This window comes from Acanthopagrus latus, chromosome 20 (assembly GCF_904848185.1).
Source record: "Acanthopagrus latus isolate v.2019 chromosome 20, fAcaLat1.1, whole genome shotgun sequence".
In the NCBI taxonomy this organism is placed as follows: Eukaryota; Metazoa; Chordata; class Actinopteri; order Spariformes; family Sparidae; genus Acanthopagrus; species Acanthopagrus latus.
Genome location: NC_051058.1, coordinates 13,754,492 through 13,782,234, shown reverse-complemented (window position 1 = coordinate 13,782,234; position 27,743 = coordinate 13,754,492). Strand labels below are relative to the sequence as shown.

General features: G+C 40.0%; 1 protein-coding gene across 3 annotated transcripts; it reads right to left on the bottom strand.

Moving 5' to 3' along the window:
- Positions 1-27,739, bottom strand: LOC119009908 (breast cancer type 1 susceptibility protein homolog). Of its 3 annotated transcripts, none has more exons than XM_037081638.1 (21): positions 27,632-27,737; positions 26,318-26,406; positions 26,176-26,229; positions 25,992-26,072; positions 25,811-25,899; positions 25,696-25,732; positions 25,446-25,576; positions 22,602-25,247; positions 21,790-21,863; positions 20,668-20,803; positions 20,330-20,381; positions 16,763-16,866; positions 16,201-16,406; positions 16,031-16,118; positions 13,651-13,728; positions 13,411-13,451; positions 12,778-12,861; positions 8,990-9,047; positions 6,002-6,075; positions 4,347-4,407; positions 1-1,846 (listed from the first exon to the last, which is right to left on the bottom strand). In XM_037081638.1, exons 2-21 carry the CDS (start codon positions 26,389-26,391, stop codon positions 1,746-1,748), a joined length of 4,269 nt encoding a protein of 1,422 aa, XP_036937533.1. In that variant the 5' UTR covers positions 26,392-26,406; positions 27,632-27,737; the 3' UTR covers positions 1-1,745. The 3 variants fall into 3 exon arrangements, with proteins under 3 accessions (XP_036937533.1, XP_036937532.1, XP_036937531.1); XM_037081637.1 differs by lacking the exon at positions 1-1,846 and adding an exon at positions 3,393-4,079 and having other exon boundaries at positions 16,201-16,403; positions 27,632-27,739; XM_037081636.1 differs by lacking the exon at positions 1-1,846 and adding an exon at positions 3,395-4,079 and having other exon boundaries at positions 27,632-27,738.
- Positions 27,740-27,743: the final 4 nt, after the last annotated feature.

The window sequence follows — 27,743 nt, the reverse complement described above, 5'->3', positions numbered from 1 at the left end:
TTCCTGTAAATCTCCTCACTCGCTCTCATTTTATTTCCACAATGAACTGCTCAATAATTCAGGGATGTGATGTAGTGTACATGCCGTGTTCGGGGAATGCTACAGGCTTTTCCGCCATGATCAGAAAGCCTGCACATTCCGGGGGGATTTGAGAAAACAACAGTCGCAGAAACATGAAATAGCAGCGAGAGCATCGAGAGAACAGGGGTGACAAGTGCTTATTATATACACTGGACTTGACAAGAGACATTATGCACTAAATGCTGTGAACAGTTTCTTTGTGAAACCCCAAGGATGACATTGCATGGTGAGAAGGTCAAACATTTCGTTGGCTTGGTGTTAAAGGCAGTTTACCTCCAATATATATCCTCAACCCAAAGGAGGTTTTTTAAATATTCTTCTTAAAGAATAATCATGTAAACAGTTGGCTTTCTGGTGCGTTGGAAAGTTATCTAACCATTTCTGCATAATTCAGATGATAAGAGGCTTGAATACCGTGTATTTCAGTTCTTTATGGAGATTTTTGCTCTTGACCCAAATTTAAAAATGTGTATTGGTGTTCAATGTGATCCGTGTGGGGGCGGTTCTACATATTCTCCTTGGCCCCGAGGCCATTTCATTTCAGTAAATTATACAATTTCATCCATGTTCGACTGTATAAGGTGTTGTATTTGACACCATTAGACAGACATTCAAAACTGAAATACTGGTTTACACAAATGTTCATGAGAGCATACAACTCAGAGTTCACCCGACGTATTATTGTGAATCTGTACTCAAGTGTTTCAATTATCAAGAACCACTCAATAGAATATATAAAACAAAAAAGGGGGGAAAGAGAGTTGGATATTGTAATCTCCCCAGTGAAACTGTCTGCCATAATACACACACAGACTCAGAGTTGAAGAAACTTTTGTTGGAAGAATTTGGTGAGGTTTTTCATAACCCTAAAAGTAAAATCAAAACAAACTGGTCATCAGACCCAATGGTGGAGACCATGTGGACAACTAATGGCAGACCATACTCACATTTTTTGGTCTTGCCCTCCCTTAAAACCTTTCTGGGCTCAAGTACAGGCTACAACAAAGAGGATTCTAGGATTTGACATTGACTTTACTTGTCTTTCATTCTATTTTGGGAATATATCAAAGAATCTACATTACAGGGTCAGATATTTGTTAAAAATCCTCATGGCAGCCAGCCAAAAAACAATAACTAGAAGCTGGCTTCTTAGAGAACATCCCACCCTGAACCAGTGGAAAAATATAATAAATGACATATACAGAATGGAAATTATGCCTTTCATTTTGAGATTACAGAAGGAAAAGGGGAACGATCTCTGGGCTAAATGGGTTACATATTTAGCCTATGAAGAGTGTGACGGTTGACATTGTTGCAATTACAGCTGTGAACAAAGTGTGTCATCCTGTGGTGAGTATTTAAGAGTATTACTCAACGTGCTGGAATGTATCTACATGACCTCATGTTTGTGTTATGAAAAGGAAAAAAAATAGAGTTAAAAAAAAAGGAAAATTGGTCAACTGTCATTTACAATACAGGCAAAAGCAGAGACAACTCGATCCAAGCGCCTTCTGTTGATTAAATTTTATGTACATCATGTCACCCACACACAATACAGAGAGCTGTCAGCTTATCAACAACAGATGGATGAAAGTTTAATAACAATAAAGGACATTTAAAAAGAAGAGGCTGAAAAACTGGTCATGAGGAGACGACTCGGTTCTTCAGCTCAATGTTGTGTACTTGTTGTAGTTCTGGAGTGTGTAGGTTGCCACGGTGTCCAACAGCCAACCACGCGTCAGCACTGTAGCTCGTCTAGAGAGACCTGTGGGGGAGATAATGAAGGGCTTTAAAAGGTAGTCCAAATATCACATGCAAGCACACTCAGGATAACAAGCAACAAATGGGAAGTTGTCTGTCTTTAACTCTATCAGCATAAGCAGAGGTGGACGTTACTAATTACATCAACTCAAATTACTGTGATTGAGTATGCATTACACCATGTAATCTACTTAGTTACTTTTACAATCATAATTGAGTGCTAAGTGCAATTTGAACAGGCCAGTGAAAATTCTGACATATGGACAACTAGAAATAGAATTACAACCAGTGAAAGTATTTCATATGCTTAACAAAACCTAATAAAGGCATTTTTGGAAAAAGGCAAATATACAGCCACTTCAAAAGACAACCCTTTACAGAAGGTTAAGCTCCTAAGAAGCTACAGTATGGTACAAAGTTACCGCAACCTCAAAACATGTAAGGCAGAAGTGACCTCTGACCTCTAGATTGTATTCCTGAAATATTGTCCTCACAAGATTTGAAGTCACAGCGGGCTTAACCTTTGACCTCAGTATCAGTAAAAGTACAACAAAGATTCATCACACACGTCTTTAAATGCCCAGAAGTCTGATCCTGTGTTTATGACCCAGGAACAGGTGAAACAAAGGTTTTGCCAGGAAACTCTTTCACAGTTCCTTAATTAACTTAACTAACTCTCAGGGCTTCCGTATTACAAGGACCCCAAGTTCCCTTTAATTATAAAGATAATTAATCTAAAACCCCTAAAGTTTCACTCTGCCTGCCATGCTCAGATTATGAAGAAATATATTAATTTGGGAACCTACAAAGGCCTAAAGGTAAAAAAACAAAAACAAAAACAAAAACACAGCATAAACAGTAACTCATATTAATATTGTCTTTTAATTATTCATTTCTGTGTTCATTTGTTAGAGACATCTGGTGGGCCGAATCAAACATTGGCCTTGGTTTGGATGTTCTATGTTCTTTCCCCTTTTACCCCTCGAGACAGGACCTGTTCTCTGAATCATCATTGTGCACAGATATGAACCTCGTACCTGCATCCTATCAAGAACTTGCCTTTCATTCCCAAAAGTTTTAAAGAAATTCTCACTTTTCTACCTTATATTATATATTAGCCTTTCCTTTTTTTTAGTATATATTATTTATCAGCTCATTAATGCTGCATAACTCTTTTGTGTCCCATACTTTTCTTATTCGGTGTTTGTGGTTATATAAGATGTAATTTATGGCGCCGTTTGACTGCTGCATTTTCCTCTCGACTGCAGCGACGATCTCGTTTTTGAAAGGTTAAACACCAACAAATATGGATTTGCAGCAGACTATTCTGTTGGATAAAAACATGCTGTGAATGTTCAAAATGATTTTAAATGACTTATAACTTGAACTTTACAGCACTCATGAGTTATTGGAATTATTCAGGCCACACGGGTAGGAAACAAATCCTATGCAGTCACTACTAGAATCTACTTCTACAAACAGTATACCATTAATAATATAAATCATATATATCATATATATATATATATATATATAAAATATAAATTCCTTCAAGCAATAACCTGAACTGCCATGTCTATAATATCAGTCTTGTAACACACAATCTGGAGAGTGTGCGCTTACACTCATACTTTCCAATACATCAGAGGGACGGTCTGAGATAGAGTGAGAGATTGTGTGTGATTTCAATCAATGGTGCAATAGTAGAGGATAAAGGAAAGGGAGGGTGAAGGGCTACTCGATTACCTGGGCTTTAAGTGCCAGAGGACGTGGAGGAGGAAAAGCTGCATTAAATATGCAGTGGTGCAAATTAGGATGCCAGGAGAGCGAGGGGAAGGGGGTGCTCGGAGTCACCTGCTCCAATCTCCGTTCCTAACTGTCACCTCTCCTCTCGCAGTGGCAGCTTCTCTCTTCTGTGCCCAACTTGTTTTGACATTTCCCCATTCGCTCCAATCTGACATTTTCTCTTGGCCATTTTCTCTGCTGCTTAACTTCTTTCACACTCGCTTTCCCTGCGAGTCACTCCCCTCCACTCTTGTCGGGAACCCGTCTAATTCTTTGGGCTGGCAGCGGCTGCCATTTCATCCACGCTGTCACTGTCCGATAGGTCCTCCCACAGGCGCGAGCGCATTCGAGTCCAGGTACTAATGGGCAGGTAGGTGCAGGGTCGGGCGCACCAGCAGGGATGTCTACGCTTGTGCATCCGCTCACTGCAGCGTGTCCAGACGGAAACCTGACTTTTAACGATATTCCAGTCGCCGATACAATAGATTGTTATTTAGTTTGCCTGTTATGTAACAAATTAAATGACTTTAAACACAATTCCTGTTTGACTCGCCACATGCCCGTGCTTGTGCCAGACCTGATCCCACAGGGGAAGCCAAGTAGCGATTGCGTAATTACTTTGTGTGTGTTTGAATAAGGGAGAGATTGAATTAGAATAACTTCAGGACAGAACCTGTTATAAAGTAGCAGGTGAAAATTGTATTTATTTTCAGACTCACTGCTGTATCTGGACGATGGAGACTCCGATCCAGGCTGAACAATGACCAGCTGATGAGACTTCTGTGCAACAAAAACATAGAAATTACAAATACAAAGTTAACAATAAGTAGCTTACATACACTTAGACATATATATGATGTTTTCACCTCTGTCTGTCATATTATCAAATAGCAGCATTTCAAACTTGATGGCTTTAGGATGGTTGTGTAAACTGTGGTTGAAACTGGATCTGGGGATTAGTCAATTTTCATCATTTCTAAATGTGACATTTGTTCAACACAGCATTCATGTGCCATTCTCAAAAATAAAATTAAACCCGGGACACAAATGATAGGCACCGACTGTTTCGGGGGCTGCGAAGTGAGCCTGTGAGTCAAAGGACTGATCAGTGAGGAGCCAGGCACTTCACGGACTGCCACATAATCCCAGCAGGTAACAGTTTAACTATTTTGCTTGTGAGTGACAGAAATCTGATATGAATTTCCCATCATTAAAACTAAAAGATATTATAAAAAGGGAATGTGCTTTGAGCTAAATGCTCAAAAAGACAGTGCTAACAATGTTTGGAGGAGGCATAATGTTTGCAATGTTCAGCATGTTGTGTGGGAGAGTGGGGTGACACGAATTGTGTGGTCCTTGAACTGCTCCTAGATGACCGCCTGAATTCCCACTCCCAGATTAGCAGCGTAATGTTGTTCGAGGCACCAGGCAACATAATACAGACTTTTATCATTTTTTAGAATTTTATTTTAAACATTCAAAAGCGGACTCAAATTACCATCAGAATGCAAAGAAGTGTTGGTTTTGACGTTACCTGTGAGGCAACTGTGTATTGTGTTGCAGAGATGTCTTTTGGAGTTGCACTAACCAGCTAGCCCGAGCCAGTCCTTCCTCATAATACCACTTCTAGCTCCTACTCCAGTCCTGGTCAGCTGCACGGCTAACTGAGCTACCTAGCTAACAGCAGTTACAGTTAGCAACAGTTATGCTGGTGTTATGTTGGCCCCATTTCTTTTTTTTTTTTTTTTGCAGTATGAATTGGAGAGGTGGCAAAATTCTTACATATTGCACCTTCAAACACAAGGCAACTGACCAGCTGGTCTGATCCCCAGCTTTTGTAAGTGGCTGCCGCAGCACTGGGTTGTGTTTCTCCAAATGTCAATTCCATTTTTTCCAAACAGGCTGCTGCGTTGTTTCTTTTGTAGCTGTTGTTTTTTTATGTATGGCAACTCCCGTGGTTGTGCACTCCTGCAGCCTGAACACGCAACCCACACTAAAAATGGATGGGCGGTTTGGTGCTTTGATGCCTGATTTTGTCTGAATGAGGCCTTTAGGTAATGTAGATGCTAATGGAAAATGCCATTTGTTTGGAAAGCCTTTGTTCATAAACCATAGTATGATACCAAGCGCTGCTAGCATGGCTAAAAACCATAATCAGTAAAAAACAAAAGGAAAGGACATTTCCTATTTTGTTAATCCCTCACCTGAACACTCTCAAACACCACTGATCTGATTTTAAAACAATTATCCCTGTATATTATCCCTGTATTACAGCATTTTAAAACTGACTCTGATTAATGTGAATGCAGCACCACACAATAACTGCCCCCTTTTTAAATTATCTTTTCAAGTGGGAGAGTCAGAACACTCTTACCTGTTTACTGTCGAGCAGAAGAGGATCTCTGACTACAGCTGCTCCGCAGAGCTCCACCATCCACTCCATTTCATCTAAAATAAACACACACAGAAAAGTTGGCTGTGAGTGTTTTTTGGGAAACATGTCTGATAAAGTCTCCTCGGTCACACCAAATGTAATTCTCTCTACCTTCACTCCTTTGACCCCGGGCGGATACTGAGCAGACTCATTTCGAGCTCAGACCCCCTTTGATCGTAGGGATGGAAAACAGGTCAATACTTAAGTCTCCACTCCAATCAATAGCTGCATCTCACTCAATCAGTCAGCGCACATTCAGCTGTTCATATATTTCATTACAGATGCCAAGCTCACCTTCAGAAAATGTGAATCAACAGTTCCACCCCGCCCGCTTGTTGCATTAAACATTATACGTCAGGAAAACAGTATGCAGTGTTTGCTGTAGACAGCCTCATCGTTTAACATACACGAACATGAGCAATTAAATAATGGATGGTCGGGCTGAGGGAAACAGACTGCATCCTCGTGTTTGTGCCACATACAGAAAAGTCTTCAAAACTCCTCACGCTAGCTAGCAGATGTCGACCCATTAGCAAAGCTCCATCGATCCAGCAGGCAGCGGGAGGATGCTGCAGGAGCACTTTAAGAGCCCCAGGAAGAAGGAAACCAAAGAATGCTGCCTTGTGGGTTTTTGAGCAATATGGCCCCTGAGACCTTAACCCATGAACTATCCATCAGTTCATTCATGTTGTGAAGGGTAAAGCAAAAAGGTTTGTTGTAAGAATGGTAGCCGAACTCCTCCCGGACTAGAACTTGGATGTCATTAAACCACTGAAATCTTATCTGCCTCCAACTGTACAGGCTGAGAGCAGGAAAAGCATTTCAGCCCCTTTTCTTCATTCAGGCAGCAAACTGACGCCATAGCAACTGCTGTGCAATGACAACACCACACCAAAAATATCACACATCTCTTCAGTCCGTGTTCAATCCACCCACACTCCGGAGCCACTTGTCATTGTTCTCCGATGCTGAAATGACAGGGGTTAAAAAACAGCACAGGTTTCCAACCGTGTCAGTCAAAACCTGCGTGAGCTACTTTAACTTCACCTTTTCACTGTTATTGTTCTCCTCTTTAAAGCAAGGCAGGTGTCTATCGGAGTCCTGCAGGATGCTGACATCAATAAAACTGAATAAGTGGGGTTGAGAAAAGTCATTTTTGACTGAGAGGACAGAACAGCGCAAACAGCACGAGGGTAGCTGGAAAGAAAAAAAGCAACATTTCCAGTGAAATAACAACTGAATGTTTTTTTCTGTTTGTTTTTGCAGCCTTTTCTTTGGGAGCATGTGCAAATGAAAGTGTAAAAATCCGTCCGTAATCATGCTATTACCGAGGTGGTGCAATTCCTTTGGTGTTTGAGTGCTCAGTAATTACAGATAGCTAAAAAAGTTGCCAGCAGATTCTTTATATCTGACTATATCGACGCCTAATGAGCGGTCTTGGCTAGTTTCTCACCACAAACATTATAATGTATAAAGAAATGGCAGTTACCTCTCTGAAAGTGAAACTTCAGAAAAAACTAGATGGCAATTTTCAACTAAAAGAAAAATAATTATTGAAAGTTGCAAGTGACTCATCACCCTGTCAACAGCCTGCATTTCACACACCTCCCTAGACATCTCGGTGTTGCCATTCACAGAGCTCAACAAATAGCATATGCCACGTGCTGGCAGACCATTGAAACGGAGGGGCGAAAAACAACTAAGCTAATTGACTCAACTCACATCATGGAAGCTCTCTGATAAGCATGTAGAGATGAGCAAAGTTTATGAGATCAATATCTGTATTACATGATGACTTCAGTGCACAGGGGATTGACGTGCAGGTATTGCAAGGCATTTGCAAAGTGGACAATGACACCATTCACTTATCCACAAGTTTTCTGGGGTGGTTACTGTAGAAAGTATTATGGGTGACGCTTCTGGTGATAGGTTATTATGATACTTTGTGACTTATGGCTAGTTTCGCCTATGTACCAGCAGAACTATGAGGTATTTTACTAGTGTTTGCTAAGTACGCCCATAATTACCACAAGGTCTCATGGGGTCAGGAATAAGGAGGATATGGTGGATAGATTGGTTTTCCATTAGCCTTGCTTACATATACTCCTTGGAACAGATTTCTTCTGGAAAAATGAAGGCTGAATTACGGCAGAAAGGAAAATCTATCATTACACAACCAAAAAGGAAGAGGCATTGTTTTCCCCGACTGCTTTCCACAGTCAAAAGTAGAAAAACAAAAGAAAAAGAAGCCCACTGATGGAGGAGGTGAAGAAGGCGAGGAGGGAGAGTGAAAGAAACCGAATTCAGCTCTACATGTCTCATGAAGCACATATATTGCTCACACCTTTTTAAATGAATAGTTTGAAAAGTTTTGTTTTTTTGCAGTTAGATGGGAGGGAAAAAACACTCTAGACTAGAAGCTTGGGGCGAAAGCTAGCCTCGCTCTGTCTAAAAGGGTAACAAAATCTGTCTTGGGACCTCTTGGACGTATCCAAACGTCAAGTTACAGTTTTACTTTATGTAAACTTAACTTTACTTGGTGCACTGACTTCCTGGATTCACCACTGGTCGCCTGGCAACCTCACCATGACGGCTAGACTGCACTCTGCATCAGAGTGAGATGACCGGTGCAAGATGACTCTTCTCATCAAACTTGCATCAAGAAAGCAAATAAGCAGACGCCAAACAGTTTATTCTTGATTCAACTTTCAATTTCCTTCTATTTAACTCTCATGACATCACCCTCGAAGCTGCAGTATTGGGTGGACTTTTCTGGATAGTGCTAAAGAAAGAGAATACAGGGAGAGATGCTGACAAAACACTGTCAGTAGTTCCCTGATCCACTTTGCATGTTACTTGCTAGTACAAAGAAAACCATTTTTCAAGAGTTCTACTTGAACTTGATGTCATGCAACTGATGTGATTTACCTGTAGTCATGTCTGTAAAAGGTCCTTGGAAGCAGATCTTGTAGCCGTTCATGAGCAGCTGAAGAGAAAAAGTAGAGAGAAAGCGAAGATGAACTAATCTACTCAGAAATGTCTGCACATTCTCCACAGTCGAGAACAAGTGGACATTTAATCAGTGAATATAACTTTTGGACAGTGTTCAATAATACTGTATTAGCTGAGTATCAATCTGAACTCCTCCGTCTGAAAGGTTACGCTGGTCGGGCTGAAACATTTCAACATCTCCTCACTTATTGTGTGAGAAAAAAGCTACCTGGTTCATTTTTTCTTTGCTCTTGCTGTAATACTGTATATTCAGATATGAGTCAGAGTGCAAAAAAAAAAAAGTAAAGAGAGCCATGTTCACCAAGGTAATACCTTGCTTTAAGCACACAAAGAAAAACGACGCGCCCGATACCAGGGACACATTGTTTTATTGCACTCTGAGTCAATAAGCTTGCTTGGAATGGGAATATAAAACTGTTTCCTTGAACCATGGAAACTCACATCAGAGGTCCCATATCCTGCATGTGGATTGGGTGGTAGTGTTGGGAAGATAAATGTCCGAGCTGCTGGAGAGGGAAATACTAATTTCTCACTCCTCCCTGTCCGTCCATAATGATCATTAGCCAGAGGTGCTTGGTGAGATGAAAAAGTGTTTCTGTTACAGATTTTTAATTTAGACAACACCTAATGTCCTTCGGGAGGTATTAAAGTGTGTGATGTGATAACGTGCAAACTCTACAGACACACAAACACACACACAAACACACACGCACACACACACTGGCTGACCTCCTGGGCATCAACATTCTGGTGACAGACTGCAAGTCCTGGCACTTCGTTTCATCTGTTAGCGTGTTTGTCACAGCGGTGCAGGTGACAGAAAGTGAGTATGAACAGGACAATCTGTCTGGCTCCATCAAAGTGCCGGCGATGTGTTGAAGCCACTTAAATAAGCCTGAAATTACTAGCTAATTCAATTAGTGGAGGTTCTTCAAAGGCAGCGATACGGCCAACATGACATCGAGCCATTTCTAATTTTCCCCCTCACTGGCAACTGAGCCGGTCCTGCTGGCCTTACACCAAGGGGAAAATTACAATTAGCTTTTTACAACAGGACCTGGGCTAAGAGGCTGGTGCAATAGGAAGAAACAGGTTCAAGTGCTGTTTGTTGGTGGGAACATTTGTTTGACTTTCTTCACACTGTTAGTGGAAAAGAGGCTCAGACTATTCTCTGTGGTTGGACATTGTGCTTTCACTGGCAAAACGGAAGGCGATAATTGACAGTAAATGTGGTGATTTGTGTTTTTATCTACTTCTTTCTCCTGAAGAGTTGACTGCTTTACAAATGGGTTTAAATCTGTCATTTATTTCAGGACACAGATGTATGGTGTTGACTGTGTATCAGGTGTTGAGGCTGGTTTTAATAATCTGTTCGATTGGACTGATGTTCTGATAGAGGCCTTTGTGGGCCAAAAGAAGAATGAAAAGGGTTAGGTAGTAAGTGATTTAATGTTATCGGGATTATGTAAGGAGATTACAAAAAAACTATAGTCAGCCCAGATAACATTTGAAAAAGTGTGTAATTAGGTTGTTGTTACATTAGCAGGGATTACTTTAATATAATTAAATGTTTCACTATGTCTTTAAAATAGTTAATTATTACAATTTAATCTGCAATCGATTAAACCAATTTAAATGTTGAACATGCAGACTGTATATAAGAATATATCAAACTCTGTTGCTACATCCTTTTGTTTTATTACATTTTTTACAGAAATTGGCATGTAATTTGTATTCTGTAACTCACTACATTTCAAAGAAGTCAGACCCATCTCAGGAGATGAGAGTAAGCAGCTTAAATGCATTTATACGATGAGACAGAGAGGGATATCTTCACTAGATGCTGTATGTTCTGCTCTGTTTCTGACCGACAGCACTGCTTTCAGTAAGATCAGATTACTGCTTAAGAGGGGCGCACTGGTGGTCCCGTGTGCATTGACCCTGGTTAGATTCTTGCAAAAGATCTTTCATATCAATCTCCCAGTATCCTCTGCCTCTTTTGTCCTATCTAACACAAGACAGAAGAGTTTAAAAAAAAATAACTTTTAAGTTTTTAAAAATCCTGGACATCATCATCTTGTTATAGAGGTTTCAGTATTTTTCAATTGTAGCTCTTCTGATGTGATTTTAACAGATGCTGCCGCTGTTCATTCAATGCCACAGACATCTCTCCTTTCAGAGTCCATGGTGAGCCTTAGCTTTACAATGCCATCACACAACATCTTTTCTAAATGTATCAAGTTTCAACACTCAAACACCGCCATGAACTCTCTCTGTGTCTGACTGAGTTGTGAAGCACTGCAGATGGTGAGAGCTATCAGCTAAATCAGCAAAAAACACTTCAAGTTGGTGTTATACAAGGTCCCTGACAAACAAGTTTTATGAATTTAAGAAAAAAAGGAAAATTAAATGAATAGCTACAAAAATTTAGAAACTATGTCTTGTATTTCTGAGAGGCTGTGAACCACATAATCATGTTAGTGTTTGCTGATCAGTCCAGGACTTCAACTGACTGAATAAATTATTGAGTGATGCTCTTTGTTTGATAAAGTTATAAAACAGTACTCAACTTACCCACTGATATTTAAAATTATAGATATATACTTGAAAAAAAAATGTATTTATATTCAATCAAAATGTATCAAGGAAATTTTTTCAGGGTTTTGTATGGTAAAATCTACCTACAATTGAACAGGTTTCATGAAATCCTTCCAACTATGCAATGAAAACACAGATAGCAGATAAAACATTACAGTCACCAGTAGGGCTGTAATGATACACGGACCTGAAGGCACAATTGCGACAAAACTTCCAGTCCAGCTCCAGCTCTATGAGCCCCTTTCACACAGCAATGCCACATTAACACCACAGCGGTGGTTCGCTAATTCTCCGCCGTTGTTCGTTCACACAGAGCAAAGCACCGCTGGAGTAAAGACGAATCGCTGTGTAATTCCCACTGAAATCTAAATCTAAACCCGTGGATAGTTTATAGTCATATGGATGCTGTTTGAAGATGACGTGATTGAGATCGCTGTTTTCTAAGGGAAAGTTCAGTGAAGTCTCGGTCAGGAGGGCTGACCGTCACAGAGATTTCTTTTCATCATAAACACTTGGTGAGTTAAAGTTTTTTGCTGGTGACAGACGCTGTTTTTCAGCCAGAAATGTGACAAGGAGTTGGTAGGACAGGCGGGAGGACGGACGCTTCACCACGTACAGCTGCGGTATTTTTTTCCTTGTTGCCAAAGACAGTTACAGTTACTACATTACCTTTGTTTGGTTCTGTAACATTGCTTTGTGGGACATTTCTCTTTATTAAGTTGAGTGAGGGACCTGTGCAGTTAACAGACCATCTAATAAACATACCCTCCATTTGCGCAGCCACTCATCCATCACACTGGTTCAGTTTGCCAATACCATCAGAGGAGTATCATAGACAGAAGTTACTGAAATGTTAGATAAATAAAATGTTTCATAAAAAATAATAATAATAATAATCGAGGTTTTTATCGAACCATGGGTCAAAAATCGTGATACAAACCGAATCGTGAGTTTGGCATATCGTTACAGCCCTAGTCACCGGTAAAAGAAGATAGAGTCACTGTTCAATTCCTTGGGGAAACCGCTGATTTTAGCTTTTACCTTTGGAGTTTATTTAGATCAAATACATGTGAACAACCATCCTATTCAGTGTGAAAGAGACTCACATTGTTGTCTTCGGTGGTCCGAGCTCTCATGGGGCCCTGGTGGTTGGATCCATTCACCACATCACCTCTCACCTCAAAGAGACTCTGTTGGAGAAGAACACAATATGATTCCAGTATCTGTGCATTAAGTTCATTAACCTCAATCCCAATGGCATGAAGCCGTTCCTGTTGCTATTAGCTTTTAATTAAGTAAAGCAATTATTCACTCTCATCTGATAAAAGGACTACTGACAGACAGTTACCATTATTTGATTTATTTCAAGGGACAAATGGCTCTAAATGGTACACTGCACATTCTTCAGTTTGACAGAGTTTGTTTATAATTGTTTTGAGTCCATCTCTACCTACACTATGTGATGCACAAAATATACTTATGAACGAGTGTGAGTGATGGAGAAATAGTTTGAAATTAATGGGGATATTAAACAAAACTTGGCAGAGGATCATACTTGCATTACATCAAAAAAAGATGCAGGGATTGTTAAAGCAAATGGATGACAAATAATTTATGAGGTATCCCAGGGAACCACATGGAGATATTCATCATGCAGCCTTAATTCAACATCGAGACACTCAGAGAAGTAAGAGAAAATCACCAGCGCGCAAATTCAAAGAGCCCACGGGCGAGCGTACCTCATCTAAGACTTTCTTTTGTTTGAAGCACTCTGAAATCCCTGAAGAGAGGAAATAAGAACAAAAAACAAAAACAAACATATGAGCTTATTGTCAAAAGAACAAACAAACTGTTCTGGTGGCCACTGGATTATGTAACACTCATTTTATTCTCCCCCTCATCATGCTGCTTTGTGTTTAGAGTAATTGGAGAGAATTGTCGGTGACGGAGCTCGACAATTAAGCAAGTCAGGGACTTACACAGGGAGCTCACAACCCACTTTCTGCCCGCGATGCCTAGGAAGTACTTCAGCGTGCGCTCACACACCAGTTGTTCATCTGACGGAGAAGAAAGAAGGAGAGAAGATGTGTGAAAAGATGTGCAGGATGCATACGGTAACACATGGTACTGTGACATGTAGAAGCAAACAGACGACATGCGTAAGAAAAGAATACCTGTATGCTATCATAGATGATGCTGAGAGCTTTAATGTGATGCAAAATAAAACACGATGTACAATGTATGGTCATAATTACTGCTCACTCTTCCCAGTAATTACAGTTTTTACTATTTCATCATTTATGCTACTTCAATTTTAATTGTACAGGTTTATACAGATGATAGAGGGAAATTCTGGCATTTTAAAACCTGGGCCCTATTTTTCCACATATTTTTATGTCTTAATGACTAATGGGGACAAGTGGCTGTGGAACTGGTCCAGTGGATCGCTTCAGGCAATCCTTAGGGGTAACTCCTCCCATCAAAGAACGTCCACTTAAAAGAGCTTGTTTTTGTCACTACTCTACATCATGGAGAGGATCTTTACACAGATAAGCCTTATAATTCATTTTTTAAATATCAAATATGTAATATGTTCTGCATCAAAATAACTAGACCCTTGTTATATACTTTGAATTGTTTACTTTTATCAACCCAATGTTTCCAACAATATCAAACCCAGAGGAATCCTCATTTTGATCAAGAAAATGATGCGTTTCTTTTGGTCTCAGAGCATTTGTGCCTGATAAATAGATTTCAATCAGCAGTGGTGGTTGTTTAACAATGATGGCAACAACTCCCATGATCCCACACAACTTCCATCCTTTATCTTTTCTCATTAGGAGACCGCTTTGGCAGAAACCACATACTTTGTTGTTTAAGCCACCATACTTTGTTAACAAAAACAGAAATTCTACAATGCAGAACACAAAGTTGTTAGTACTGTTCATTTTTGAAGGGCTAAAGATACTCAAAAAACTCGTGAGACATTGTGCACCTGCCATACTCGGGAAAATGTACATATTTTATGGTTGTTGGCAATAAGCAGGGCAAGATGACTTGCTAGCACCCCCTAAAGGGAAGCCCCGACAGACAGTTTTCAGCAGACATTTGAAATTTTGTACACGTGCATCACACTTACACCTACAAAAAAACAGCTTCACCATTACCTACACAGAACAGGAAGTTGTCGATTTTGAATTTAGTGCTAAATGTTGTTGATTTTCACACGTTGTGCTTTAATGAATCCTCTGCAAGCTTTAACCAGATGTATTTCATATGTTGGCGGGGCAGTCTGAAAACCTCTGTGAATAAAGCTTATCAAAGACTTGAGTTTTTCATTCAAGATAGAGGCTGTGGCGGGGAGCTGTATGCTGTATTACACCAGCAACCTTCACTGTGTTGATGTGAGCCTTTCCCCGAATGTTAGAACAAATGCTTTAAGGTTGCATGTACTTTGCAGTTACCACATCCGATAAAATTGATGCTCATGATTTGACAAGAGAGATCAAAAGAAACACGCCGAGTTTCTAAATTACCACTTCATCAGACCGATGATTTTAAAGAAAAGCCGAAACAATGTCAAGAATATCTCTGTAGACAACGACTTTTGAATAGCAGCATTTTCACCACTCCAAATGAAAGAATACTTCTATTAAAGCACAGAAAAGCGTTCAGAAGCAAACACTAGAATGGTGAATAGCTTCACAGGCATAATCATGGTTGATCAGCGGGGTCAGGGGTCATTCTTCCCTCAAAAAGTAAATTATCCATTGATTTGCATACCAGGCGAAAGTCAAGTGCGCGTTATTGACGACCCTCAGACATAACTCCATTTCATATGATTATTATTTTCTGCTAATGGTTAGAATGGGACACCTCCTGCTCCTTATTCTAGCCTTTCACCTTAAAAGATGAAGAGGCTCTGCGGTCCCATTTTTCCGTTACCCGGGAAACAGCTACCACAAAATAAAAAAGGCTTCTTTAAACAGTGACAGTTAATATGGTGCTTTGGAGACAGCAAGCTCTGAAATTAAAAATAATCTATCAGAGAGGGTAATTAGCAACAAGCGGATGAATGGAGGAGCGAGTGAGTGGGTGAGGGGAGAGACACAGAGAGCTTATCTCTGACGAGCGCTTTAAAAAGAACACACAAAACAAGCTGTAAGTACATGTGAAAAGGGAAAATGTACTTCTGTAAATGCAAATGTTCCTGCTGAAGAAAATGTTTTAAAACAGGGCTAAGAAAGGATTCAAAGTGGACTTTTCAATTGCCAGTTTAATTGCTCTTCTGCGTATCAAACATTACTTAAAGTCCAGTAGAATCGACTCAACACTCCCACTCCCAGTCTGCAGGCTTACCTGTGTGCATTATGACATGGGTGACCTCTGCCGTCACCTGGGAGACCACACGGGCACCAACCTGCTTAGCAAACTTTTTCACGAGTATCTACGGCGGACAAAATCCGATTGGTTAGTGCATCCAACAAAGAAAAGCGCAAGATAAACACATTAATTGGCTGAATGGGCACCTGTTCACTGGGTCCTAATCCAGACGACACCAGCACCATCTTTGCTTTACTTCTCTCGCTCGGAGGGGTGCTATTTTCTTTGTCTTCTTGCCCATCTGACGGTGAAACATTGCTCTTTAATGTCTTGGCTGCTGAACTTGAACTAAGTGTCTTGGAGGCTGCTGTGCCTTTTACACTCGGCCCCGCGTGTGTGGAGTGCTGCGCTGCTGAAGAGGGAGGAAGAGCAAACAAACAAAGGAAAAAGAAAGAGTCATCAACAGTTAGACAAATCCTAATCTGAGCCAAATGTCTTTGAAAACAGAGAAATCTTCTGGTTATCCATCAAACAAAGCTCAACCGTCATTAACTTCACATTCAGGCTTCAAATCACAAGACAAAACACTTCTTCAATAAAGAGCTATTATCCAGTGTTGACAGTTGCAACATAGATGCCAATATCAGAGCCCTTTGGAAAAATGTGAAATAACCAGATTATGATTATAAAAAAGGGCAAAAGATAACATCTCAAAATGTTTTTCCTGCATGTGTCACATTCTTTCCATCTCGTCACCAGCAGCCTTACCAATCTCTGCCATGCTGCCGTGCTTTGATGCACCAGGCTGTGTGACCGCTTTTCTGTCAGATGGTCTCATGTTGGGCTCTTGTTCTGCTTCTACAACAGCTTTCCTGCAAAACAGATGATAACTTTTGAAAAACATCGACGGTAATGAGACAACATGCTGATCTGCAGGACATCGCTATAATTATTGGGAAAGATTAGGGGATTTTTTTCCACAGGTGCACAATTTACTACGAAGTTCCCTTGTTGTCTTCCGTATTTTGTTCATGCTGGAGACAATGGAAGTCCTGTTTGTGAATCTGTTTCAACTAAGCCACAAAAAGGACACTCATCTCTAAAAAAATACTGCACAGAATAAGATCCAACAGTAAAAAAAAGTACTACAACTACAATTTTAGCTCTTCTATATAAAGTTTGGTAGGTTTTTCTACTATATTTTATTCGTTAATATTAAAGCAACATTATGTTGAAATTGGACTGCATTTTGTGTGATTCAGTGCCCCCCCCACAGCTTCTGAGTGCAAGACCGGCATTGTAAATATAGGTCACAGGTCTGTAACAATTTGTCAGACCTAATCTAGGTGCTGGCTACAAAACAAAACACATTACGGCATGACAATTTTGAAAACCCGCATGTTGAGGTAAACATGTTGTAAAGCTGTGTCGCTGAAGTTACACAGTGCAGAAACAAGTGATGGGGGGCGCAGAGAGGCTGAGACAGAGACACCATTCACCCTATTACAAGACACTGGACAATCAATATGATTTTGAAGGTGAGGTAAAACATTATAAAAGCACTTCTCTCTCGGAAATGTGGTTAGGACGAAATAATATGTGATTGTGACCTGCAAAGATTGTTCTTGATAGTTGATCCACAAACATTAGCAGATACTCGGTGGTGTTCTGATTTGGTCTGTACTGTGGCCATACTCACTTGTTGCTTCTTCCCTTGTGACCGACGAAGATAATGGAGAATATTACACTGTGTGGCGGTAAAGAACCTGGGCTGTCTCGTCTGAAGGTTTAGGGTCATTAAACTGCTTTATGCTCCTGACTGCGCTTTGAAGTTGTATAAACTAGGAAGGTGGAAATGTTTCATCAGAGCTCAGTATTGTCAGAGGTTCGATGACCAATTACTCATGTGCTTTGTTATCAGTATATTACAAGCTATTGTATACCTCATAAAGTTTGGGAAGGTCTCTTCCTTTGTTTCCTTTTGGGTTCAATTCTTCACTCAAAAACTCCTGAAATACTGACAGCTGGCAGTGAGCCTACATTTAAATTACCTGCACCAAAGCGATAATAGCTCTTTGAAAAACTTGTCATATCTATTCCAATGCCAGCCATTCTTTCACATTTCACCAGTGCGCTTGTGGAGCTTCTTTTTTTAATTTAGAACTTGTATAGCTAGGGCCCTCTGTGTTTTCATCTGCTGTCTTTTTCCATCTCTCCCTCTCTCTTGCCTTGAGGACAGCACTTAGAACCCTGCGAGGCGAGAGGTTGGGGGGAGGCAGTCAAGCGGGGGAGATAAATTACTGTGGCAACACAAGTTTCCCTCTAAGTGCTCTAAATGACATATAAGACGCAGCCAGTAATGACTTTTTTATTCTACACAGCATAAGCAGATTCTGGGTTCATTAGTGAGATTATCCGCCTGTCCTTTTGAGATGCATCACCCTCTGAGAACCACACTAACGCGCACGCGCGCGCATGCACACACACACACACACTCACACACACACACACACACACAAAGACAGAGACACACGCTAACTTTCTCCTTCAGTTACAGACTGAAAGAGACCAATTACATGCCATTTGCTCCAGTTATTGTTCTGCCTAATATGGCTGCATTGAAATATAGCTCCATTTAAAATATATTAACAATGTATACAACCCTCTGAGGAGAGCAAAACAATGCACCGAGGCAGATATTATTTCATTAGCTTTGTTATTGTAGTCAGGTTGGACTTTAAGGATTCTCTAAGCAGATAATGGGCCAGTTAAAGAAACAAAAAAGTTCTGCTAGCCAGACTGGCTGTTATCTTCTATTATTATCTATCTTAATGGGTGTAGGTTCATGTTTGATGACCAGAAATTATGATCAATCGTTCCATAACCCTGAAAGTGAGGTATATATCCCCAAATGTCTTTACATTGCTTTAGTTTGTGTTTTGCCTAGGACTGTGAGGAAAAACATGCAACTTGCCTTCATTTTGGACAAACATTGTTACCAATCTCTGTCTAAAAAGATGGAATAGCTAGAGCAGATAATAAAAAAACAAAAAGTTAACAGTTAACAGCTAACAGTCGACTACAAAGTTGTGTACCATCATGTCATTTTGATTTAAATGGAAAATTTCCCTCAGACTTCCTGGCTATGGTTACATGTGGAAGAGAAACTGAAGTCGTTTCATGCTGCTCAATGCACTAAATCTAAGCCTTTAAATCCTGTTTATTATTGCTGTGGTTTGCTAATGAGCGCACACTACCTCAAATTCAGATACACTGTGTATTTCCGAATTTGCTAAATAAGTCTGCTGGGGAACAGCAACAACCATTAAATCTTGGGAAAAAATCTTCTAGTTTATTTTGATGCTCTCCCCATTGATTTTTCATTCATTTGGTGATGGCTACAATTGCTTGAGTGCTGTGCCGAAGCTTTCTAATGACATGGCTTTAGTTACATGTATTTTATGGGCGCTGTCAATTACCACGGAAACAAAACCGATGCCCATCAGTGGGCATATTATCAGATTTATAAATACACAGAAAAGTCAATTTCAATAATGAAGAGTCACCACGTAGAACCAGTTCCCAAGAATCATTTATCCGCGATATCATCAGCTCCTCTAATTATTTCCCACAAGCCGCAAACACTGACTTAATGTTCTGGCAAGAGCTTTCATGTTAGACAGCCTGTGTATATTCCTGGTTTGACCGTGCTTGTACAACAGAGGTTTAAGCACTGAAGCCAAGCGAAAGCACACACGTGTTTGAGGCCATCACTGCAGAAATCAAAATCTTAACAAGTGTGTTTGTCTTATTTTCAGAAAAAAATGTCTCATTAAACTTAATATAAGACACACTCACTGAGAAAGTACCATTTCAGTGAGATGTAGAGACTTATTTTTAGACCATTTCCACTTGCTATTGCTATTTCACACTATTGTTGCACTGGATGATTTTAGTTTTTACTCATGACAAACACAATATACCTTGATTATCTTGTTTTTTAACTTATTTTTGAAGCAAAGTTTTTTCCATGTGTGCTATTTTGCACTTTTTTTGGCTAAAAAATACTGTTGTTCAGTGTTTATCACCTACTCAAAATTCAATCACAGACCATCAACTCTTCCCTTCATAAACATTATGGTTCAGGTAGTAATAAATTACTTCTCTGCCATAACAATGAAATAAATTATGACCATAAATCAATATATATAGTATATGAAAAGGTGAGTAATAACCTGATGATTATTCCATTTATTTCCTTTGCTATATCATATCGGGGGAGAGAAAAATGTACTAGAAGTCCAATAAAGGTACACACTACCATAGATTACTTACCTGTCTGAACCTGTGTCCTGTTCGCACCGGAGGGGTCGGTGAGCGTCTGGGCCTGAGGATACAAAACAATCAGCAGTTCTAAACTAGTTTCAATAAAAACAAACTTAGTTTGGGGTCACTGAGATGTGATTTATTATACTTAGAAAAGAATGATAAAGGTAGAAGGAATATCTTGCAAATTGCTTATTTTGTCCAAAATCCCCCAAACACTCACAGATAATAAAATCAGTAATGTTCAGTCTATAGAGGCTGAAACCAGTGGATTCAGGGCCTTTTGGCACATAAGGATCTATTCATCAGTTAATCAACTAATTGTGTCTGCTCTGTGCTTTGCTCACCCGTGATTTTGCTGCTCTGGTTTGTTTTTGAGGGGATTTCTTTTGCGGGACTGCCCTCTTTTTCCTGGAGCACCTCTGACACCAGAGCCATCAACTTCTCCAACCTCACCAGCTCATTCTTCATCTCAATCTTTTGCTGGAAGAGAAGAAAATGTAATTAAGTAGAAAATCTTAGATTTACATAAGAGTTTAACAAAATATAAGGGCGGTGAGTGGAAAAGGAAAGACACAATGCAACATCTGCTCAACAAAAACAATAAAATGACAGACACTAGCTGCACATTTGGTGTCCTGCACTGGCGTATGAAAACAATAACAACTGTCAATAAGTGAGGAGGGACCCAGACTAAGTTAGTCATTATTGGTAGGGAATGGGTGCTTTTTCAGCCAGACAGCACTTAGTGAGGAGAATACATGGTTGAATAGAAGGTGATTATATAATATTCAATAACTGACGGCAGCTTTTTTTCCAAATGATGCTGATTTGGAAGAGGAGAGTCAATTGGTTTAGCTGTGTGTTTAAATGCCTCACCGGACTAGCACTTTAAATTTCATCCGTTTATCTGTGCGAGAGCATTGATTGTGTATACAGACACACAAACTAGGCAGCACAATAACCAACAAACCTCAGATGTGTGTAATCCCAGGCCCCTTTCCATACCCCAGGGTGTGAAACTTGAACTCGGCAGTCAAATACAGTCGACAGATAAAAGTGAGAGCGCGGGAAGATGGATGAGGTAGAAAACAAGAATCATCTCCTAGGCGGCATTTCCTCTAACGTAAATGAAATGCAATTTAGAAAGCTGCTGAGGGGGACATTTTTTACAGAGCGAGGTAGTCTGTCATCTAGGAGCTTGACAGTTCGGTTTGGGAGAGTGTGTTGGCTGCCCTCTCTGGGGCAGAACGTGACAGTGCATCACTGGGAGAACAATGCAGCCAGGTAATGCTGAAGTAGATAGACAGACTTAAATAATTCTGTGTTCGAATTAATGGAAAATCTCTATCACTCTGTCAAGAACTTCAGGGTGTTGATGTGCTGGATAAGACTGTTATTTTCTATAAGAGATGGTGTATTTATCCAAGAGCGTATAAGCAAGTACTTGCAAATATAATGATTTTTACCTGGGTAACAAGGACTTCACTAGAAAATTGTGACGATTCCACAGAAACACTTGGGTCATTTACTGCGACATCACCTGCGGAGAAGAAATAATCGAAGAAAAATGCATTTTTTTTTCCCCTCACACGGACATCCAAATCTTAACAGCATGAAACTACAGAGTAAGATCTATGGAACAATACTGACAGAAGAGTGGACTTGTTGTTTTGCTTAATCGCAGCAGGCTGCAAACCTAAAAAATAATGTCAACCATTAACTCAATAACCAACTCTTTCATATCAAATATATTTCTATTATCTTCCACAACCAATTACGTTGCTGTTCCTAAGTTACAGCATTAAATAACGGCCAGTAATGGTCATAATTATCATATGAAATGTCGAGTAATGGCAAAAAAATTGTTTTTTAAGGTCACAGTGACCTTTCCACACAAAAGTAAGTGGAGTCAGTTAATCCTTGAGTCCAGGTGGACATTTGTGTAAAATTTTAAGAAATACCTCAAAGTGTTCTTGAAACTTCACATTCACAAGAATGGGATGGACATACAGAAAACCCAAAAACAGTACTAGCGCCGACGTGAAGGCATAAAGTGTAAATATTTTATGTCTTCTATGACAATGAATTTCTTTGGGTTGTGGACAAAACAAGACATTTGAGGACATCACGTCAGGTGTTAATAATAGAAATAATAATCTACATTTTTATCAATTTTCTGAAATGTATGGAACAAACAATCACAGAAATGATCAACAGATGAATCAACAATCAAAATAATTGTTAGTTGTTCATTTCGGTAACTAAGAAATCAACTTACAGTCATCCGGTGTGCCGAACAAGTCCACAGACGCTTGGCTGGAATTAACAAAGTCCGGGCTTGGACATGCTGGTGGACGACTCAACTGCGCTCCTCCACCAGCTCCAAGACCCTTACGTCTGTTCGCTTTATCTGACTTTCCCTGATCCTGGGTCGCTGCAGCAGGAGGAGCTGATGTGCCGAAAATTTCATTCAAGGTTGGTAAGTCCTCTCCGCTGCAAGCTGACGAGTCTGATGAAGACTCGAGCCTCTGCGCCCTCGTCCTCTTCCTGGGCATGGGTTTGATGGAGGATTGGGCGCTGAGCTCTCCACTACCATTGCTTGATGACTTTGCTTCATCAACAATCTGTATGATGGGTATTCCAAGGCCATCTGGAGTTAAAGAGGATTCTGTGTTCAGTATTTGTTCAGTGTTGGTGACTGAATGCTTCAGGCTGGCACTGGCCACTGTAATGCTCTCTCGTTCTTCGCTCATTGGACAATAAAGCTGCTTCGGTTCATTGAGCTGCTCCTGTTCGACAGCCACGAAATGGAGCCCAGAATCTACCACTTCAGGCACAACAGAAAGATGAGGACTTTCTATTTCACGCTTTGACACTTTATTAGGAGTAAGGGGACTACTAATGCTATTCCTGGAGACACCGTTACCACCACTGTTGTCCTGACCTGAACAACGGCTTTCGGGGATCGAAGCCTCTACAACGCCTTGATCTGTTTTCTCAACAACTGTATTTGTTCTCAGTCTCGGTGAGATAGAAGGGGAGATGAAATCACTACCAGACAAGTTTTCGTGGTCTCTTAATGCCTCTTTGTTAGTGATTTCAGACAACTTTGTGTGCAGCCTATTTTTTCCCAATTCAGTGCACTGAAAGTTTTCTTGGTCTGAACTACGGCTTCTTTTCACATTTGGTCCGCCAAGATGGAAGGATTTCCTTTTAGTGGCTTTGAAGCTCCTGAGCAGTTGCTCAGTGTCCAGCTCACTGTCGTTCTTATCCTCCTCATTTTCTATTCCAGCACACTCAGTCTCGCAAGCTGAATTGTCCAACTGGATATGGTTTGGACTGTGACTTTCAAATGTTGGATCTACTGCAGCTGCTTCAGCTGGGCTTATAGAGCTCGGCACCGCAGGGACATAACAGGCAGGACTCGCTTTAGACAAAGTTTCAGGATTTGGCACTTCAGCAATGGACTCGTTTGCATTGTCTTGTGGTCCCATAAAAGGTGTTTTTTCACCAGACTCCACGTTTTCTATTCCTCCTAAATCTTGATCATAAATACATCCATTTCTTTCTGGCGCCTTTGTCATGTTTTTATTTGTTGGTGATGCCGTGTTCACCACTGTTCCACCTTTAGTGCCCTTGGATTGCTCTGCAACTTTGCTGACTTTTTTGGGTACTTTTGGGGTTTTCAAGTTTGCTTTCTTGTGATCTTCCTGGACTTCCTCAGTGAATACCTGAAGTCGTCTACTTCTCCTGGTGATCCTTGTGACATGTATATCTTGGTCTTCGCTGCTAGGGTAATTCTCAATATGAACTTGAACCTCTTCTGACCTTGGTCGGGTCTTAGGACTGGTTTCTCCATTTTGAACTTCAACCAGAACAAGGGGTTTTGTCACTCTCGCAGGCTTGCATTTTTCCGACTTTGTGTTTTTACCTTTCCTTTTGTCAACTTTCTTTTGTTCAGTGCTTTCTGACTTAGTTTGCTCCAGAAGATCGCTGTCAACCTGTTGCTGAGTGTTTCGCGTCCTTTTCATTGACTTTCTTTCTGGTTGTCCAATATCAGACACAGGACAGGGAACCTCCTCTTTGTCATTATTCTTGTCACTTTCTGTGAAGTTGGTCAAGTCTTCCTCATATTTGTCAACATCATTTTCCTCCATGACGGCCATCTCTTCTGCTTCTTTCAAAATGTCACTGCTGGTGTCCTTTACTTCTTCTGTCATTTGTTGCTCTTCCTCTATATCGCTGTCACTTTTATCATCAGAGGTTGTTTTCATGCTAAAATCAGGTGTCGTTCTAACTTTAGTTTTCAATGGTTTGACAAAAACATTACCAGGAGAGGTGCTCCTGTTCATTCTTCGCCCTCGTTTATAGACAGCCCCGAACACCTGCTCTTCAAGGGCTTTGGCATGATTCTCCCTTTTATGATACACATCACTATTGTGTTGCCTGACATCTATTGTTGAATCAGAAGAACAGCTGTCAGAGTCATCTGTGTCGTCATCGGGTTTCTCCAACTCGAGACTTCCTTCAGTTGGAACTTTCATGAGCCACTCAGCAACTTTCTCTAGACTTTTCTTCTGTTTTTGGTCAAGAATCTTGTCAGGCTCCGAATCCTTTTTCCGTTTCTTCCTTGAGGACTTTCTTAAAGGAGGGTGTTCAGTCTCGTCTGGAATTAATAATGGATGAAGGGAGGATTCCTCCAATTCAGAAACTCTCATTTTCTCTCTCGTTTTGCGAGTTGATGTTGCCTTTTCCACAATATCTGATGTTTCTGTTTCCAGTGGTTTCAAATTATCTGTAGAGCTGTGCATTTTCTTGTCAGATGTTGGTGGAGCCTCCCCAAGGCCACTGTCCAGGCCTTCATTTTCTGTTGTCAAAGGACTTGTGTCTTCAAGCTCCATAAGTCTTGCAAATCCATTCTGGGCTAAAAAAGGATTGGGCAAATGAGAAATAATTAACCTTTTGGGAGACAAGACACCTTTGAAATGCATAATGTGGCACCATCGCCTATTACATCTTGTGCCATCTATCACTGCAAACTTTTACAAACTTTTTAAACAAAGCAAACCTGACAATTAATTATAAGTGTAAACAGGCACCATACAAGGCCGAGAGATTTCACCTGCAACAGTTGAGGAACAAGACTTGGGAAGATCATCATCGTCAACATTTTCAAAGTTGTCACGGTCAGAGCAAGGTTTGTCTCCAGATGACATCTCATCACAATGTTTGGTAGCTTCAGCATCTATGACCCTTAATACAGAGAAGAACATATGAAAATAAAAGATGAGCTTATTTTGAGGAAAAAATTAGCCTTTGGGAGATTTTTTTGAATAACAGAAAAGTTATTTGTTTATGCTCAGATGTCTTACCCTGATTGTTGTTCTTGCTGTGCCAATCCAGTTACGACTGAAAACATAAACATAATGTTATTAGATACTGTTCGTTTTACAAAGCCATTTTAAAAAGTCAATGATGTAGTCTTACAATTTGTCCCAGTGTCATGTTCATATGCCTGTATCATGTCCTGCAGTCCTGCGACAAGTCTCTGAAAACCAGGACTCTCCTGTAAGCTCCTGTACAAGTAATACACATGTGTAATGTTAACGGAGTGACAACTATAATTGTACATTCGTCACTGTCTTATCATTTCTATATTTCTTCCAACCTTTTGGTTATCTTGGCTTTACACACAGGACAGTTAGCCCTGTTTTGTTTGGTGTTGTCCAAAAGTTTCATCATACAAAATCTGTTGAAAAAGGAAGACACATATATTGTTTGTTTTTCCCCATAAAAAGATATTCGAATATCTATTTCTTTAACTAATTGAGGAGTAATTAGATGTCACTTACTTGCAAAACTGATGGTCACACTTAGTAGACACAGGTGTCTCCATTAAATCCAAGCTACAGGTGAAATAAATTATGTAGTAAGTACACAGCATGGCAGTTTTTAAAAACTGGAAAAGACTTTGCTTATTTAACTAACACCTACCATATTGGACACTGTAGAGTCTCCCAGAGGACTGAAATCCCCTTTTTAACATCTGTGGCTATTGGGGTTTTCATGGTGATTTTTAAAAGCTGCAAATGAAAAATCAAAGAACACATACAGGCTGTAAACAACACAACAGACTAATCACTAGAGAAGAGCTTTAGATTCTATCTAACTATTATTATATGTAATAAAACTTAATTTGCTGATGGGGAGAGTAGCGGCATTGACACAGTGTGGAAGAAGGTCAACTGTTTTTATCCAAAGTTACAAGGCTTTAATACTGTTTGTTTATATTTGGCGGACCCTGCCACCTTTCTAGCTTCAAACAGTGTTGTCCTTATTTTCCTCTGAGGACAGCTTCTTTATTCATTTACGGAAAAAATAAATGTTTCTGATTTTTTTTTTGTAAAAGTTTATATCATTACCTCATTAATAGTGTAAATATTAAAATTCTAATCCCAAAACTACAAACGGCCCCTTTAACTTGACAGCAGGGTTTATGCGACTGGACAAATAGTTAAATATATAAATTATTGCTGCTCCTGTCCATAGCTTCATATATCTTATATATAGTAATTTATTATATTTAGTCGGCAATATCCTCTTGTTGGCTAAATGGTAAGCTATGCCACTCTGACCATGTCTGTGATTCATAAGGCCCTGCTGCAGTAAAGTTAAGACAATGCTGTAGGACAATTGTGTGTACTTTGGTCAGGTCACACTTAGTGTACATAAAGACTGTATTGTTACCCAGGTAGCCATCAATAACATGTCATCTAATCATAAACATGGTTATACAGCACGAAATCCTACTTGCTGCCCAGTGTATGGTGGCAACATATTATTTGCAATATAAATCAACTTTCTGAGACACTTAATGGTTGTGGTCCTATAAGCGTATCTATGGATAACGTTATAACATTAGGTGTGATGTCTGAGAGTAAAACTGGTAGTACAGTAACAGTAAACTCACAAACAGTAAACACGTGATAAAACATTAAATGCACTATCAGACAGAATTAACACACAGTGGCAATATTTGCGAAGTATACTGTAAAGTCGTTAAACATAGCTCAGAGTTAGTTTGTTAAATCAGCAGGTTGATATCGTGCTTGCTAGCTAGCTGCTATGATTTGTTGTGGGAGGTTACACAACTAACTAACACGGCACCCCTGACTTTCTGACTTCTTCTGAGATTCAGACAATCGACGAAAATACGTCGATTTGACGACACGTAAGCTAAAAAGTGAATAAACGTTATTTGAATTCCATTCGGTAATTGTCAAAGGGAATGTTTCCAGTTTTATTTACCTTGTTTTCTTCCAGTTGGGAGGTATCAACACAGGTACCATCCGCTTCAGTTTTCCCGCAATATCTTCTTCTTCTGTTGTTGTTAATCGGCGGTTTGCATCTAATATCACAG

Excerpts from the sequence above, each read along its gene's own strand:
- LOC119009908 (XM_037081636.1), bottom strand. The coding sequence starts at position 26,391 with ATGAAAACCCCAATAGCCACAGATGTTAAAAAGGGGATTTCAGTCCTC. Across the intron at positions 16,119-16,200 it reads GATTAGGACCCAGTGAACAG|ATACTCGTGAAAAAGTTTGC; the intron begins GTGCCCATTCAG and ends TGTCCGCCGTAG. Across the intron at positions 9,048-12,777 it reads GGACCACCGAAGACAACAAT|CTGCTCATGAACGGCTACAA; the intron begins GTGAGTCTCTTT and ends TTTTCTCTTCAG.